This window comes from Pteropus vampyrus, unplaced genomic scaffold (assembly GCF_000151845.1).
Source record: "Pteropus vampyrus isolate Shadow unplaced genomic scaffold, Pvam_2.0 Scaffold568, whole genome shotgun sequence".
NCBI classification, from domain to species: domain Eukaryota; kingdom Metazoa; phylum Chordata; class Mammalia; order Chiroptera; family Pteropodidae; genus Pteropus; species Pteropus vampyrus.
The window spans coordinates 501,776-518,392 of NW_011889349.1; the positions used below are offsets into that span (position 1 = coordinate 501,776).

Genomic DNA, 16,617 nt, shown 5'->3' on the forward strand with positions numbered 1-16,617 from the left:
ATGAGCAGGAACAAGCATTCTCTTATGACAGATGAGGAGACAGAGGTGTGGCGATATACACGGTCTGTCCCAGCGGAAAATTCCACATATGTAGAAAATACTGGTTCTGATACAAAATAGTTCACCATGTACCATGTTTTTGTTTTAATAAATAATGAATAATAATTCAATAAAATAAATAAAACCCAACTGCTCACACAGCAGAGGAGAGTTATCCCATTTTCCGGGTTCCTTGTTCAGTTCAAATCTCTGGCACCACCTCCCACACCACTGCCTCACAGGAATCTGGTCCCAAACCCTCCTGGGTGACCAGATGGCCTTCCCATGCCTCACCTTGAAACACAAAGTCCTTGTGTAGTGAGCCCTTGCTCGAGAAGTTTTCTTTGCTTCGTCCACACGGGCCACGGTGTTCTCTCTCCAGCGATGTAATACATCCCTATAAGTACACAGGCCAGAGATGGGGGTGACACCAGTATGGAGAGACAGTGGGCGTTTCCGTGACTCATTCCTGGTTACTCAGCCCACTCCTGAATCAAGAATGCCTTATGCCTGCGAACGTGTTTCAGTGACAGCCATGATTATGTTGATAAAGATGTGCGAAAAACAGTTGCTGAGCACCTGCCTGTGCCAGGCACTGGGGACACCATGGTGAACAAGACCAAACACTGCATCCTCACCCATTTATGTGCAACGGAGAACACAGCTGTAACCAGGCTATGATAATACAGGTGACTCGTGCCATGATTAGGGAGGCACAGAAAAACAGGGAAGCTGGAGGAAGGGTACTGGAACCTCAGAGCCTTGCCTGGGTGCTGAGTTAGTTCAGGGACTCCCTCTTTCTATGCTGCTCTGAGGAGCTGGGTAGGCACTTTATGGGACTCTGAAGGAGGGACGGCACTATTTAAAGTCCACAAAGGGCACCATCCACTAGAATAGTGTGTGCTGAACAAATCAGAAGAAGGAAAAGACAGAGAGGAATGAGGGAGGCCTGCCAGGGAGGAATGAGTTTAGAGCTTGGCTTAGCAGGTGCTGGAGGATGGGCTCATTAGGGAGCTGGAGCCAAGGCAGTGAGAGTGACCTCCAAGGGTGGCGCAGATGCAGACGGTCCTGAGGGTGAAGAGATGACTCTGGAGAGTCAGTGAAAGGCCCAGAGAGCCAAGGGGGTTAGCAACTGACTGGGAACTGAGAGGCAGCTTCTAGAGCAGGAGAGGTGCTGAAATGGCCCCTCGAGAAGCTGAATCTTCCAGGTCTGAAATGGGGAGGGAAAAGTACAAGATAAGCAGGAGATCTCACAGGTGAGAGCTGCTTCCCAGAGGTCTTTGCTCTGCACACAGCTTGGATTCAAGACATAAGAGGTGAACCAGTGAATGAAGTGCTCACTGTGAAAAAGCCAAAGCTATGCTATGAACAGCACAAGGTAGCCAGCCAGGCCTGTCCTCTGCCTGGCCCTGGATAAAACTCCCTACCTGCCTTGGTCTAGAATCTGTTCCCCGATCCTCAGGCTGGGCCTGGGAGACGCTGGGAGACTCACCGTAGCAGCTGCCTCTTGTGCTGGTTCTCCCTGGCTGCCACCTCTTGTAGGACACTCCGTACTTGGCTCTGGTAGGTCTGTAGGAGACCAGGAAGGCTGGAGGCTGCCCCTGGACCCACAGCGCTCCCTATTCCCAGACAGGCCTCAAAAGTACATTCTCAACAGGGACTATAATGCCCAGAGCTCACAAGAGAGTTGAGGGAGGTTAAAAGGCCCAAGGTCTAAGACCAGGAGACCACTCAAACAACAGGGAGAGGACTGTCTTGCTAAGTCCTTACCTAATAAGTCAAACCACTGGACGCCTGGACAAGGGGCCATTTTGATGGTAAGGCTGGTGACCCCAGATAGCACTTATATTTCATTTTCTTGTTTGTGCTCTACTGAGCAAGGATGGAAGAATTTAACCCTGTGGTTATAAGACCCAGTGTCCAGGGTACTTGCTCTGCTTGAAGCTGGTGAAAGTACTCTGTTCTGAGAAGGGCAGGGCTTGAAGAACAAGGAGCGAAGAACAAGGAAGAGAAACAAAGTCTCCAGAACCCTGCCCCTCCCCCACCCGGCAAAGGCAAGATTTGTAGGAAAGCAGCAGCTCCTACCCCCCAGGTCTGCAGCGCCCTGTGCAGCAAGATGTGCTGGCGATGCAGGTCTGCTCGCATCAGCTTCTGTTGCTCAGCACCCCGCAGGGCCAGGAACTGTAGACAAAGAAGAGAGGTGGCCACCGAAGGCCGAGTGGGGCGGGCTCAGCTTTGTCTCCACTTACATGCAGTTTGGGTGAGCTCGGGTAAGGTACGAAACCTGGGAGCCCCAGCTTTCTCATTTATAAATAGGTATCTTTGGGGGTTTTGTGGGAATGAGGCAAGTGCCTGACTTAGGGTAAATGCTCCAGCAAGTCAGCATAAACATTTTTTACCCAGAGTAAGATGCCTATAAATGGTTAGGCCAGGAATTTTAGATTCAGTAAGTTCAAGTAAGAAAAGCCTAGCACCTAAAAGAAGTTTTGAGCCAATTATCTCACAAAACCAGGTTAAAACTCTTCATCTGCTGCCTGGCCTCTTCCCTCCATTCAGAGGCAGGTGGTTTCTGAGGGACTGGGGAGGAGGCCATATGTCTGCTTTGAGTCATGCTGACACATGGCTCCACCTGTCTACAAGCCACACATAGGTGGCACCTGTGCCAAAGACTTACCTCCCTCCACCTGTTCCAGGCCCAACGCAGGAGCCGTGCTGAGTGGAACTCTGCAGCCAGCACCATGCCCACCTTTCTGTGGGGAGAGAGTCAGAGCTCAGTGCTGCAGCCCAGACCCAGCTAAGACCCTCTTGATGGGCGTCCCTTCACAGTCCCTGGCTCCTATGTAGTGGTTCTTAAATTTGGGGACAAGTTAAGACCTTCTCGGAAGAGCTGCCAAAGGATGAGTTCTCCCCGCAGAAAAGTGCTCATATAATCAAATTTTTATGGACAACCTCACAGGGCTTCAAGTACCACAGACACGTACTCATGTGCAGGTGACTGAGGAAGAGGTTAAATGTAGCCAGAGTCCGAGAAGTAGGGAGCCTCTCAGAGTACAAAGTAGATGCAGAAAGGCGCCAAAGCAGGACAATGTCTGCAGTGGACACGTGGGCTGTGTGTCCTGCCCTCCTGACCATGTGGTGTGGTAATAACTGCTACAGCCTGCCCCTGGGCGCAGCTGCTGCTCCTGGGGAAGGGAGGTCAACTATCCTCAAATGGGCCAATTAGTCCATTCCTTGGCCATGGTCACTTTAAGGGGCACGTCTGTCTCCAGTCAAGTTCCTGAGGATGGGAGTTCCAGGTGGTACCCCAGGATTCTCTCCTTATAGCCCTGGTTTTGCTTAGATGGTTTCCAATTGAATTTCTGGAACTTAAAATCAGAGTCTAGGCTAACATGACCCTCTGGATGGGCACTCAAGAGCTGACAGTGCTGCTACTGTGTCAAAACTGGTCTGAGATGGGAAAAGCTCCTGAGGCAAAAGCGGCCACTCACTCTGATCTGAGCCCTCGGGCACTATCCCTCCAGATACAGAAAGCCTTCATGAGCCGCCTGTGGCGGTAGTGGGCACAGGCCACTGCTTGCCATTGCCGCTCCTGACGATGTGCTGCAGCCTGCTGCTCCCACGTAGACCAGGACCTTTGCAGAAGCTTCCGCTCTGCATGAAGGATAGCCTGTGGCAGGATGGCAGGAACAGAACAGAATGGGTCAAGAAGGAGGGGGTACAGAAGCCAGAAAGAACCAACATGCCATAAATAATGACCAAGGCAAAAGAAATGGACATTCAGGAGCTAGCTGCCCTGGCCCAGAAGCCACCTGTACAAAGCAAACAGATGCCCCAGACTCTGGCCCTGCCTTGTGAGTCCTGGACACAGGCAGGACGTGCTTTGGTATGGGTTTGGATTCCAGGCGATGTCCTGAGGAGAGGACACAGTGACCGCAAAGGCTTGAAACAGGTCTTGCCCATCGTGGGCACCTCCTCAGGGAAAACCACTTACCATTCTTTCCGCCAAGCGGTTTTCTCGAAGCCGAAACATCTTCTGCCACCAAATAGCAAATACTTGCTTCTCTAATGTCTCCCTATAAAAAAATAATAGTAAAGCACTTAAAATGAAACAAAACAACTACAAAAGATTGAAAAGTTCCAAATAATTCGATTTTCTTCCCACACTGTGCTATTAAGAGACAAATGAGGTTGGATGAGGGAAAAGCAAAGGGGAGGGGAAGGAAAGCAGAAAACAATAGCCAAAAACCCACAAACAACCCAATACTTTTCCAAGTTATTTCTGGTGTCAGCCAAGCACTCAGACAGTATACAAAAGTCTCAGACTTTGAGACCCTGGTTCTTTATCAATTCCACCTGAATTACCAACGATGCCCAGAAATCATTAGTGAAAGCTGTCCTAGCCCATGCCGATCAGCCAGGACACAAATCCTTGCGGGGAGTGGTTACAAACAGATGCCAGACCCACAAGGCTGACTGAGAAGGTCTGAGGCTGCCCTAGAAATGGTGTGTAAAACAAGAGTTCCAAGTGAGGTAGACAGGGAGACAGGTTTGGGAACCACTGCTTTGTCACCTCTGTCTCAACCTTTCTGCTCACCATAATGATGTCAAAACCTGCAAAAACGAGATTGGGATAACTGGTCAACAGTCACCAGGGGCTGTGCACTGGCAAAGCCATGGGGCAAAATACATGAGGCAACTGTTATCAGATCCTGGACAGGCAATTCAGACTGATTCTTGAGAGATTGGAAACATATAAGGTGAGCCCCTTAGCTGCCCGGGCTTTCTGCCTGGGGCACTTTATGGACAGTGAGGGAAAGGAGAGGAAGTCTAAGCAGAGCATAACAGCCTCACTAGCCTAACTCAGCTGAGGCAGAAGACTAGTGTTCCAGACCACAGGAGGAAAACTGTGTGGACCTGTGTGGACCTGTGTGGCCTTCCTAAGCCTGGGCAGGTGGACACCTAACCCCAACCACCTGTCTCCCTCAAGGCTGCCACAATGCTTGAGTGCCTGTGGCCAAGGGAGGCCTTCTAACATACAGGCACACGCACGGACACCTTGCACAGTCCACAGAAGAAACACTCAGAATTCTATCTGAGGCTGTCCCAGATCTTCAGTTGAGGATACACAGGTAAACTCCACAAGGACTAGCACCTAGTGGCAGCTGGAGGGCTAAGAGCTAAATGGAGACACCAGAGAGGTTGGATAGGACTGGAAGATGGAGTTCCAGCCCATTTAGAGTGGAGCTTACTGAGAACCTCAGAACTCAGAAAGGTTAAGCCTTAGGAAAAAGAGCCATGCCCTAACAATGAAGGCAAAATCAAAAAAGACCCACACAAAGAAAGAATAAAACCAGACTTGACAGAGTCAACAAGAACCACCAGAACAAAACCCACCACTTGCCAGAACAAAATGCAACACCTTTTAAAGGAAAAAAGCTGTCAACAGAAATAATGACCTAAATGTTGGAATCAACAAAAACTTAAAAACAGCTCTAATAAATGACTTTGAGTTCTTAAATGACATGATGAACAAAATTAATTACCAGACAGGGAATTTCAGTGAAAAATAAAAACTATAAAAAGGACCAAATAGTTTGGTGGTTCCTCAAAAAGTTAAACATAGAATTACCATATGATCCAGTAATTCTACTCCTAGGTATATACTCAAAATAACTGAAAGCAAGAACTCCATGGGAAAGGGACATGAAGAACTTTCTGGGCTGATGGACATGTTCTATATCTTGACTGGGGTTTGGTTATCCAGGTATGTAACTCATCAAACCGTTTACTTAACATCTCTGCCTTTAACAGTACATAAATTTAGTTCGGTTAAAAAAACTTTCCCTGGAAGGTTAATACACTATCATTTTTATCCATAATTCATGAGATCCTACCATAAATTCTGTTCATATTCCTAAAACATTAAAAAAACCCTAAGAATTATGGAAAGAGAGAATATACATATTTATTTGGAACTCTGATACGCTAAACTCCAAACCAAACCTGTGAAAACTAATTTACCATGAGTTACAATTCAATTCTAAGGGGGTTCAGGGGACAATTAATATTTTGTGCTGGGCACTCTGTATTTTACACAGATTATCCCACTTAGTTTCATGACAACTCTATGAGATAAGGATTATTATCAATTCATCTCCATTTTACATTTGAGGAAACTGAGGCTAAGAAAGACTGAGTGGCTTGCTCAGGGTCACAGAGCTGGCAAGTGGCAGACTAAGGGTCTGAACTTGGGCCTGTCCAGCTTCCAAGGCAGGCTCTTAGGTACTATGCTCCCTCATGAACCGGGAGGGCAGAAACCTGAAAAACTAAGTTTTCTACAAAGAGCCAACTAAACCAACCAAGATAAAATCTAAACCAGGCTTTTGCAATCCTTCAAGTCTCCTGGCTACTCCCTGTCTCTAATTCGCCCTCTAAGCTTTGTCTCAAGTGTATAGTTGTAAATTCACCCAAGCCCACTCCGCCAAATAATCCTTTAAGAAGCTCCTCTTGGCTATTTCTAAGGTACCCTCAATTTTTGGTCCCTGCGGCATGCCAAAATACAAAAGAGCAATAGAATCAATCATGACTTTATTTGTAAAGGAAATAAAGGGTGTATGTTTTAAGTAATGAAGCCATTTTTTGAATGAATCTTATACCAGACCTCAATACAGAAACTAGGTAAAAGCAAAGCCACTCTCTGTAGGAGAAAAGGCAGAGAAGTAAATGCTATCCCGTCAGCCACTATTCCCTGTGACTGGCAACTAAAAACATGTCTTTGGACTTTGTGCTAAGGAGCCCCTAAGTTCCGGCTAATCTCCTGAGACAAGCTTTTAGAGTCCTCCAAAGTCAAGATCACTGCAACTTCTCCCAACGCATGTCCCTCTCTTCTTGTTTCTCTGTCCTAAATGGATATATCCCATACTCAGGTCATTCTTCAAAACTGTCACTTTACTAGATGCATGTACCTGCTCAAACATCCATTATCTATCTATAGATCAGACGTCTTCTCAGTCTGGCTCTCCTCATCCTATACACTCCCACCATCTATCCTCACCCCCTCAGCTCACAGCCAAGTCTCCTCCAGGTTCTACCCTAGGCAATAGCTCTGAGCTCTAGAAGAATTTGTAGCTGACATAACTGAGGACAAAAGGATCTATTCCCTTGAACTGTTCTTCAATTGTTTCAATTGTGTAACAGTCTTATCTCCTCACAAAGATGTAAAGTTCCTACAAAGTCATTAAAAAGATCTTCCTCCAGGGACTCTGGAATCAGGGAGATCTGAATTTAAACCCTGGCTCTGCTCATTACTGATTGTGTTACATTTATCACTTTGAACCTGTTCTCTCAGGAACGCTGTGAGAAGGAAATTATTAATGAAGATGATGATACCATAGGTAAACGAGCCTATTTGTTTCCTTTCTCCCATCATTCCATGCCCACCACAGTGGCAGACACACAGCGATTAATAATTTTTTTTATTAGAGTTGTTTTATTTATAGTTTTGCAAAGCTGGATAACTTCAAATGATTAAAATCTTATGTTACACTTATACTAATGTTCACCTAATGACACGATTATTATTCCATTCCTGCCCTTAATTCTAGCAGGTTTTCTCCTTTAAAAGCCATTAATTTGTTATAATTTGGCACAGTAATTTTTATGTCATATACTCTGCCACCTTGACCGGAACTCTATAGTGATTAATAATTTCTTTATTACATTCCACCAACATGTAGTATGGACCTGCTATGGGGAAATTTGCCCCTGCGGGAGCTAAAATGATATAGCTTTGCTCCTTGCCTTTCTTAATTCTGTTGATGACTATAATTTCAAGACTTCAAAAAGCTATGTCTAGCAGAACAAGACCAAGCATTTCAGGGAAATCATACTCAAGAATGCTTGCCAAAGCAATACAAGGTCCACCCACACTCTGATCCAGAAAGCTAATGGGCAGCTTTAATGGAGCTCCCTGTGGCTTGTAATGAGGAAAGGGGCATAAAACCTAGGCTGTTTTGAAAGCATGTGCAATAAAGATGGACAAAAATTTTCCCAGGGGAAAATACTGGCTGTCTTCCTGCTAAATTAAATCAATGAGCCCACATTATTGAAAAACCAGGAGGAACCTTGGCCTGGGGGGCTAGGAGGCTGAAAAGCGAAAAAGCAAATGGTTATAAAGGTGGCAGAAACGGACCCAAGTAGCCTGCCCCAATGCAGACAGGGGCCATAGAGCGTACCTGTGAAAGCGCGCTGCTCTTGCATTAAAAATACTTTCTTGCTGGCGCCATTGCCAGAGTCTTCTCCATGCCCAGAAGGCCGCAGGCAGGGCTCTCCGCTGGAAGTGACTGTCAGCTCTGGCCTGCAACAGCTAAAGTGAAAGGATGAATGACCTTCATTTATACTTTACATTAAAAAAGAAAATGACCTTTCAGGGTCACACTCTTGAGGAAGGTTTGCTTTCTACGCAAAATTGAGAATAAGATCAAAGCATTATTTTTAATCTTTGTCATCATCATAGGTGAAAACTGAACTATAGGTAAAAATTTTTCACTTTAATTAAAAGCGGGTTAAGCATCTTTTCATATATTTATGTGTGTATGTATATTTATATTTATCTAATTTTTTTTTCCTATGTCCTAAGTGTTTATACCCATTGCTTGTTTTAGTATGTCAGCATTTAACTCAATGATATATATGTGGGCTTTTCGAACCTTAAGAAATTTATTAGTCCTTTGTCATGTCTGTTATCAATATTGTTCTCACCCTGTAATAATATCTTTTGATTCTGTTTAAAATGTTTGTAATAGATTCTTTAAATTTTTATGTAATTATAAAGGTCTACTACTATTTCACTGATATATTAGCAGGAAGACAGGCAACTGACATAAGAATATATATGCCTCCATAATCTAAAACCTTGTGGAGAAAAAACATGTATGCATGTGTGGCGATTTTTAAAACAGGACTACAAATTCTTTGATTCTCCTTCACTAAGAAGTGGTGTATGTTCTCTCCTTTTGAATCTGGGTGGGACAATGAATGCTTTGACCAACAGAGAATGGTGAAAGTGACACTATGTGACTTCCAAGGCTAGGCCATAAAGGGCCATACAGCTTCTGTCTTGTTTACTGGAATACTCACTTTTGGAGTCCTGGGCTGCAATACAGGAGGCTACCACGCTGTGAGGGAGTTCAAGCCTCTTAAAGAGGCCACATGTAGGCACTCTAGTTAATAGTCTCAGGTGAGGCCAGTCTTCAAGTCATTCCAGCCCAGGAACCAGACATGTGAGTAAAGAAACTTCTAGATGATTCTAACTCCCTGCCATTAGAATCTTCCCAGCTGAGGCCCCAATAATCATGGAATAGAAACTAGTCATCTTTGCTATATCTTATCTCAATTTTTGACCCACAGAACCCTTAAGCATAGTAAAATGGTTGTCCTCAGCTGAGTGTGGGGTGATTTTTTTATACAGCAATAGATAACTGAACAGTATGCAAACGTGTGGGTGAATACATGGGTACACACACTCCTACCCACACAGAGGAAAAAAGATACCAGGTTTACTCACCAAATGTCATCTTAAGAGGCAAGATGATGGGTGTTTTTAGTTTTTCTTTATGTCTTTCTACACTTCCAAAATTTTCAATAATGTCTATATACTATTTTCTTTTTATTTTTATTATGGGCATTGTCAAATGTAAACAAAAGTAGAAGCCACAGTATAATGAATCCTCATGAACTTATCGCCCAACTTAACAATTAGCAAATATTATGCCATTCTTTACATATTACTTTTTAAAAATAAAGAAACCCATAATTAATATTTGTAAAAATAAAATTAAAAAAACAAAAATAAAAAAGCTATATTTTTATCTGTTCCTGAAATAGAAAGAACTGATGTGTTCCTTGGATATCTAAATGAAGAGATGAACTTCAGATTGTTAACTAAAGATTAAAAAAAAGTAACAACTAAGCAGGGCTCTTACTATTTTCCAGACCTTCTACTATGCAGGCCATGCTGACAGTATGACAGATAAGAGCACTGACCCTTGACCTTCTACCAATGCTGGGCCCCAGTGTCAAGAAGCTCTCTTTTGCCAGGACGGAACTAAAAGAGACCTTCTGCTTCTTTTCCACTTTGAATAAAAACACCTGTCAACTCTGGCACTCACAACCTTTTTCTAATAGATCTCTTTACATTTTGTTGAGTTTGCATTAAATGAGCTTAAGAAATCAAGTGGCAGTGTTCTTTCAGAAACAGCCACAAAATCCAAAGGGACATCAAAGAGTGCAGCCATTCTAAGTATTTTCTAGGTATGGAAGGCAAGCCTGACAAAAACAAGCCATGCCCTGGGCTAACTATTCAAACTCCAAGAACTGAGTCAATCCTTAGAGAATACTCTAAGCAATCAATGGTGTTTGTTCTTTACGTTCACTCATTTATTCATTCATTTATCCAAATACTAGTCAGCACCTACCCTATGCCGACCACTATGTTGGGCTAAGGAGAAGAAATAGGCTATACCCTCAAGAACCTCACAGCCTAGCAGGGAGAGAAGCCTATAAACAACCATGAGATAAATACTCTGATAAAGATTCAGCTGGAATGGAGCTGTGGGAAGAGGTAACTCCTGAACTGAAAGGGCAGCAAGGAATAGAGAAGTGCAGGTACAGTGAGAAGCAGGAGAGGACAGAATACACTCACCGAAGGACTGACAGCTTAATTAGTCAGGGTACAATTGTGAAGGAACAGAGACTGTGGTAACTGGAAAGGGCAGAGAAAGAGACAAGGATCAGCTCCCAAAGGAGTCTGTATGCCTCACTAAAAATTTTGGATTCTCTCCCAAAACTATGAGGAATCAGCTAAAATCTTTAGAATCACATGTTAAGACTCTAGCAACAAATGGAGGTGGAGATAGAGAGGGCAGCACAAAAATAACCGGAAGGAGTTTGGTCTGTGTCTTGCCCCATTTCACTGCCAGGCATGGCCAAAAAGAGGCAGGTGCAGCACTTCCAACCGCAATGCCCACGTAGACATCAGTTGAACACATTGCCCTGAGCCTGAACATGGCCTGGAAATCCTGCTCAGTTCAGCACTTTAGACAGCTACCCCTCATCATTAGAGCTGGCCTGAAAGGTCATACTAATTTGCCACCCTCAGGCTAAATAACAAGCCCTGCGAGAGGAGGAGCTTTGTCTGCTTTGTATCACAGCCATATCCTCAGTGCTTAGGGCAGTGTCTGAGGCATAGGAGCTGCTCAATAAGTCTTTCTTAAATGGAACTGAATCTCTTTCTTAATCTGGCTTTGCCAGTTCATCAACCTGACCCTCGTCTCCTCTCACATACTGTGGGTACCTGTGCCTCACACTATTTAGCACTGGAATACAGCACTTATGCTCTGCACCTTTCCTAAAATCTCCTAAAGGTCGCACTGGGTCATGGGCTGGTTAACTAATACAAGAAATTAATTTGAATAAAGGTGTGAACAGAATGAAGGCTGATAAGAGTTCATCACTTTCAGAGAACATCTGCATTTTCACAGCAGATGAAAGAATGACTGTTATGCATATTTCCTGACATTGCCAGAGGGGAAAATACCTTTGAGCCTTTCACAGCACCCTCTCTTCCAAATCTGAGCACTAATACTTCTTAGGCATAGGCCTTTTCCAAGAATCTTCCCAAAACAAATGGATCCAAGAATGTAAGCTCAAAAAGCAATCTGCTATGAAGTACTCCATACCTGCTTGTATCGCCTCTTCTGAGTATGCTGTAACCACAATTTGATACTCTTGCACAGCAATGTTATTCTGAAATAAAACACAGAACACCAAGGTACTGCCTATCGAACTTTCAGGTTTTAGGTTTTAAAATTTTTGTTTTGTTTTTAAGACAGGTAAATCTAAGTGTAGTTACATCTTTAGTGTTAAAGGCACCCCATAGATTTCATTCTAAGAGAGAGAGAAATAAGAACTTGATATCTAACGTTAAATCCGTCAACCCTGATTTTGCACGGTGGTTTGCTCCAAAATTTTGACAACTTTCTTATAAACCTAACTAGAGCACCAAGCACAGTGTCTCTGGGACTTAGATAATATGCATGAAGCCCCCAAATATCCTTCTGGTTTTATGGCCAAACACTGGGGCTTATTTATGACCACCCAGGTCTGGGACATACTCCTTTCACACAGTGATTCTGAGAGTGAGAACCGCATTTCAGTTTTGTAAATCAGGATTTAGAATAATGGTAAACCCTGGTAACTCCAAACAGAGTCAGTTAAATATTGGGATTCACACTGACTAATTAAATGACTAATCCTAAAAAACTGAGGACACTCTCTGCACCCTTCAAAACCAAGCCACAAATATTCACCTGACCTAAACTTCTTCTTTAACAGTATCGCTGCATGAATTTGAAGACATGACCATCCCTAAAGCCTGAAGGGCTGAGGCACTGAGCTAGCAGGCACACACTTTAAGCTGGTTAAGAACCAGTATGAACATCCTCAGCATACCTCTCCTCGATCAACCAAAAGGAAAATGCAAGCTCAGGAACCACTGGCTTACAGTAGGGTCTTTCGGAATCTGCTGCAGTAACACATGGAAGGGCAAGTGATCACTCCTGGAGAAGTGTGAGTCAGTCACAATAGGTGTCTGGAAGGTGTAAGGGGAAGGCAGAGGCCCTACCTGTAGTGCTCCCAGGCAGCACGCAGTAAGGGGAGCTGCTCTCTTTCCTCCCTCTGCTCAATCCAAGACTGCCAGAGCTTCCAGAACCTGCGCAGCAGCTGAAGCAAAATAGGAAGGAAATGGAAGTTTATTAGGGAAAAAGGTAAAATGATCTCTCTCAATCTATTAGTTAGCAAATTCTTACTCCAAAAGCAAGAATTAAGCAATATGGAGCACCCAGCATATAACAGCCTTGCAAAATAATTATGGCTAAGCTATATGGAGCTATTCCAGGCCAACATAAAAAGCAAAAAGGAGGATCTTTCAGTCTATGAAAATTAGAAGCTATTCCTAATCTGGGCCTCATGGAAGACAATATTTTAGAAATTAAAAATGATCTTACCACATATTACTGCCTATGAAGTAGTCTTGCCAAAAAATGTTTAACTTCGATCTAATCAAGCCCTCAGATCTAACTTCCAGTTTATAGGAACAACGTTAAAAACAAGGAAATCAAATGACATTAAAAGGAAACAGATAAATCGAGAATATGAAATACTGTACAAAATAACTGGTCTTTTTTTAAAAAAAGTCAATGTCATTTAAAAAAAATGTCTACATTATGATAAATGGAATCAGCCAGTCACAGAAGGGCTAACACCGTCAACATGAGGTACCTAGAGTAGTCAAATTTATAAAGACTCAAAGGAGAATGGTGGTTGCCAGGGGCTGGGGAGAACGAGAATGGGGAGTTACTGCTCAATGGATAGAGTTTCAGTTTTGCAAGATGAAAAAAATTTTGGAGATGGATAATGGTGATGGGTGTACAATAATGTGAATACATTTAATGTCACTGAAATATAGACTTAAAAATGGTTAAGATGATAAATCTTGTTATGTGTATTCTATCACAGTTAAACAATAAATATGTTAAACAAAAGAAGTGGGGGGGGGCAGGGGGTTTTTATTAAGAGCCTTAAGAGATATAACCAAATGTAGTAATCAATCCTTAATTGAATCCTGGTGTGAAAAAAAAAAGCTTTAAAAGATTTTGAAGGCAATAGTGGAAATTTGACTATAGGCTGAGTATTGGATAATAGTGAACTGGTATTCATTTTGTTAGGGATCATATTGATATTGTGGTTATGTAAGAAAATGTTCTTTTTGGGTGATGCATGCTGAAATATTTGGATGTAAATGTCATGATATTTGTAGTTAACTTTGAAATGATTCAGAAAAAAAGCAAATATTACCAATTGTTGAATTTAGATGGTAAGTACATAGTAGTTTATTACATTATTCTTTATATTTTCTATGTTTGAACATTTTCATAATTAAAAACAAAACAAAACAAAAAACCATCCTTCTATGCCCGGAAACACAATCTACATAGAACATTTGTTGCCCTCAGGTATATGAACCCCTGAAGAGAACAGACTTACAGTGTAAACACAACCAAAGCCTCCTAGAGTATAGACTTAAAGTGTATTCCCTAGGTCAGGGCTGGAATCTACTGTCCCTGACCTCTGACTCAAATGTCAACTTTCTTAGCAAACAGATAAAAAACGGGCTTCGACAAGGCAAAAACCAGGGTTTCTCTATCAGCTAGTATGGATTGCTAAAGAAAATAGACCCTAAAGTTTCAGAGTCTAAAGGTCTAGGGAGAAATCTGTAATCACAAAGGTTAAAAAGAGAATGGCTATCAGAAGAGGTCTGACCCTCACCGTGATATCATGCTGCTGGTGAGCGAGATTCCTCCTTATTTGTTGGAGGTGGGAACGGGTCACATTGTCTTTTAGGGCTCTAAAGCAAAAGTGCTGTGAAAAAAAGGAAACAATCAGTATCAGCAGTGTCTATAAAAGTAACGGCAGTGTCCAAATCAGGTGGCAAGCTCAGTCACAGCTATTCAAAACTGTGCCCATGTCCCCGAGAGTGTTACTCTGCTTTGAGTTTCAACTGGGAGCTTGATACAAGCCAGGCCGTACAGTAGGCACTTAATAGCTGTCGAACCACCCCTTGCCATCTACAGATAATGCACAGGTACAAACACACCACCTCTGACTAGAAGAGGTCCCTTGACTCAGATGAGAACATTACAAAGATTAAAAACATCAACTTTGCCTCTCAGAAAGGAGAACTTTTAGCCTATGGTGTTTTGTTTTTTTTAACATGTGAGGTCAACGTATTTACCTGTACAATTATAAATGCAGTTTGCGAGAGCAAAACAGAAGAAAGAGAAGAAATACTTGGTGAGTACAGGGTCACGGTAGGGAAGGACATAAACACCTGCCTCCATCAATAATGACTCACATGTGACCTAAGCAAAGCCCATCCCCCCACACCCTGCGCTTCAGTTTTCTGAGACAGAATTCTCAGGGATTCTCATACTGCGCTCTGTGGAACCACATACGATACTAAAAGTATTGGTGAATAGAGGAAAAGCAACCAGTAGAAGAGTGACTACTCCCCAGGCCTTGCTTCATTCACACCATCTCTTTTTTGGTCCATTTCACAGACCAGGCTTCAGCCATTAAAAAGGGGGCCCGCCATATAAAAAGCCCCAGGGCTAGATCATCTCTAAGGTTCGTTTAAGTTCCAAACCCCTCTAACCCCACACTATTACCATCTCTGAGCCAAAATGAGAACAGAGACACCCACAATGAAAGAAGGCTTTGTGACCGAAGCTCACCGCATGACCAGATACAAAGAGTATGACGATGTAGGTGCGGGTTCCCCAAGGGTGGATGCCTGAGCAAGGCTGACAAGCTTACCAGCAAGCTGCGCCTACAGTGCTCTTCTGCCACCTTCCACTGGGCAGCTTCTTCTGCACACAGCAGCACATCTGCCAAGAGTTAAGGCCTCTCGTCTCAACAAGGTTCCCACCTCCGCACAGTACAGTCCTAGTGATTCCCTGGCTGCAGGGGATCACAAAATATGACAGGTAGGATGTCCACCTTTCTCCTCCTGATGACTCGAGGAAGAGTAGGCAAAGGTGAACCATGTGAGCTACTTCAAACAGCTGGCCTTGCCTTTCCCCCAATGCTCATTTCACGAGGCAAAAATAGTTGAGATAAACTACCACCAATTGCAGTAAACATTTCAAAACTGCCATATCTAAAGCAGAACGTACCTTTTCTCCCACATTCTCTGATAGTCCAGTCAGATGTTTCAGCTAAAAACTCTGAAGTTATGGTAAGAATCTCCTCATATAACTGGTTTCCCTGTGCTAGCTTCGCTCCTTCAATCTAGATTTAGCCTTTCTAAAGTACATATCTGCTGCACGACTTCTCAAAAACTTTCAGAAGATCACCAGTGCCATCAGGATAAAGCCCAAATTCCTAACCATTGCATATAAGGATCCCCAGCCTGCATCTGCCTGCACTACCCTACTGCTAACCTCCATCCCTCAACTCACTACTGACCCCGTCGCCATCCTTGCTTTTCCTCATCTATGCCTGTGTAAATGCCATTCCTGCCACCTAAAACACCCTTCCAGATTTCTCCTGAGAGAACCTGTCAACCCCTAAGATTTCAGTTCCACTCACACATCACCTCCTAGGCTGAATTGCCACAGTAGCTCTCACAGGACTTGATACAAACCTTTATGACAGCACTATCACACCATATTGTAAAGACTCATTTTCACTGTCTATTTTCCCCACTAGACAATGAACTACTGTTAGTCTTTGAGTTTTCCCATATTCCAAATCTTAGGCAGGAGTTTAAAAAGAAGCAAGAGTTCATGAACAAACAAACGCATGGCTGCACATCCCACGCAGTCTAGATCCTCACACCTGGGCACATTCCATGGTAGGGGCAGTGATCAAGAACATGTGCACTGGAGTCAAAAGCCTTACACTTAAAAAATCTTGGCTCTGTCAATGACTTGCTGTGAGTGTAAAAATCACTTAGCTCCC

At 43.4% G+C, this 16,617-nt stretch overlaps 1 protein-coding gene across 1 annotated transcript in view; it reads right to left on the reverse strand.

The window, feature by feature from the left end:
* SFI1 (SFI1 centrin binding protein) overlaps positions 1-16,617 on the reverse strand; it is a 74,709-nt gene that overhangs the window by 8,958 nt on the left and 49,134 nt on the right. The window contains 11 exon segments of the mRNA XM_023525522.1: positions 275-436; positions 1,532-1,608; positions 2,125-2,220; positions 2,714-2,789; positions 3,528-3,706; positions 4,031-4,112; positions 8,274-8,404; positions 11,778-11,844; positions 12,722-12,819; positions 14,425-14,517; positions 15,472-15,542. Of these exon segments, the coding sequence (XP_023381290.1) occupies positions 275-436; positions 1,532-1,608; positions 2,125-2,220; positions 2,714-2,789; positions 3,528-3,706; positions 4,031-4,112; positions 8,274-8,404; positions 11,778-11,844; positions 12,722-12,819; positions 14,425-14,517; positions 15,472-15,542 (1,132 nt within the window).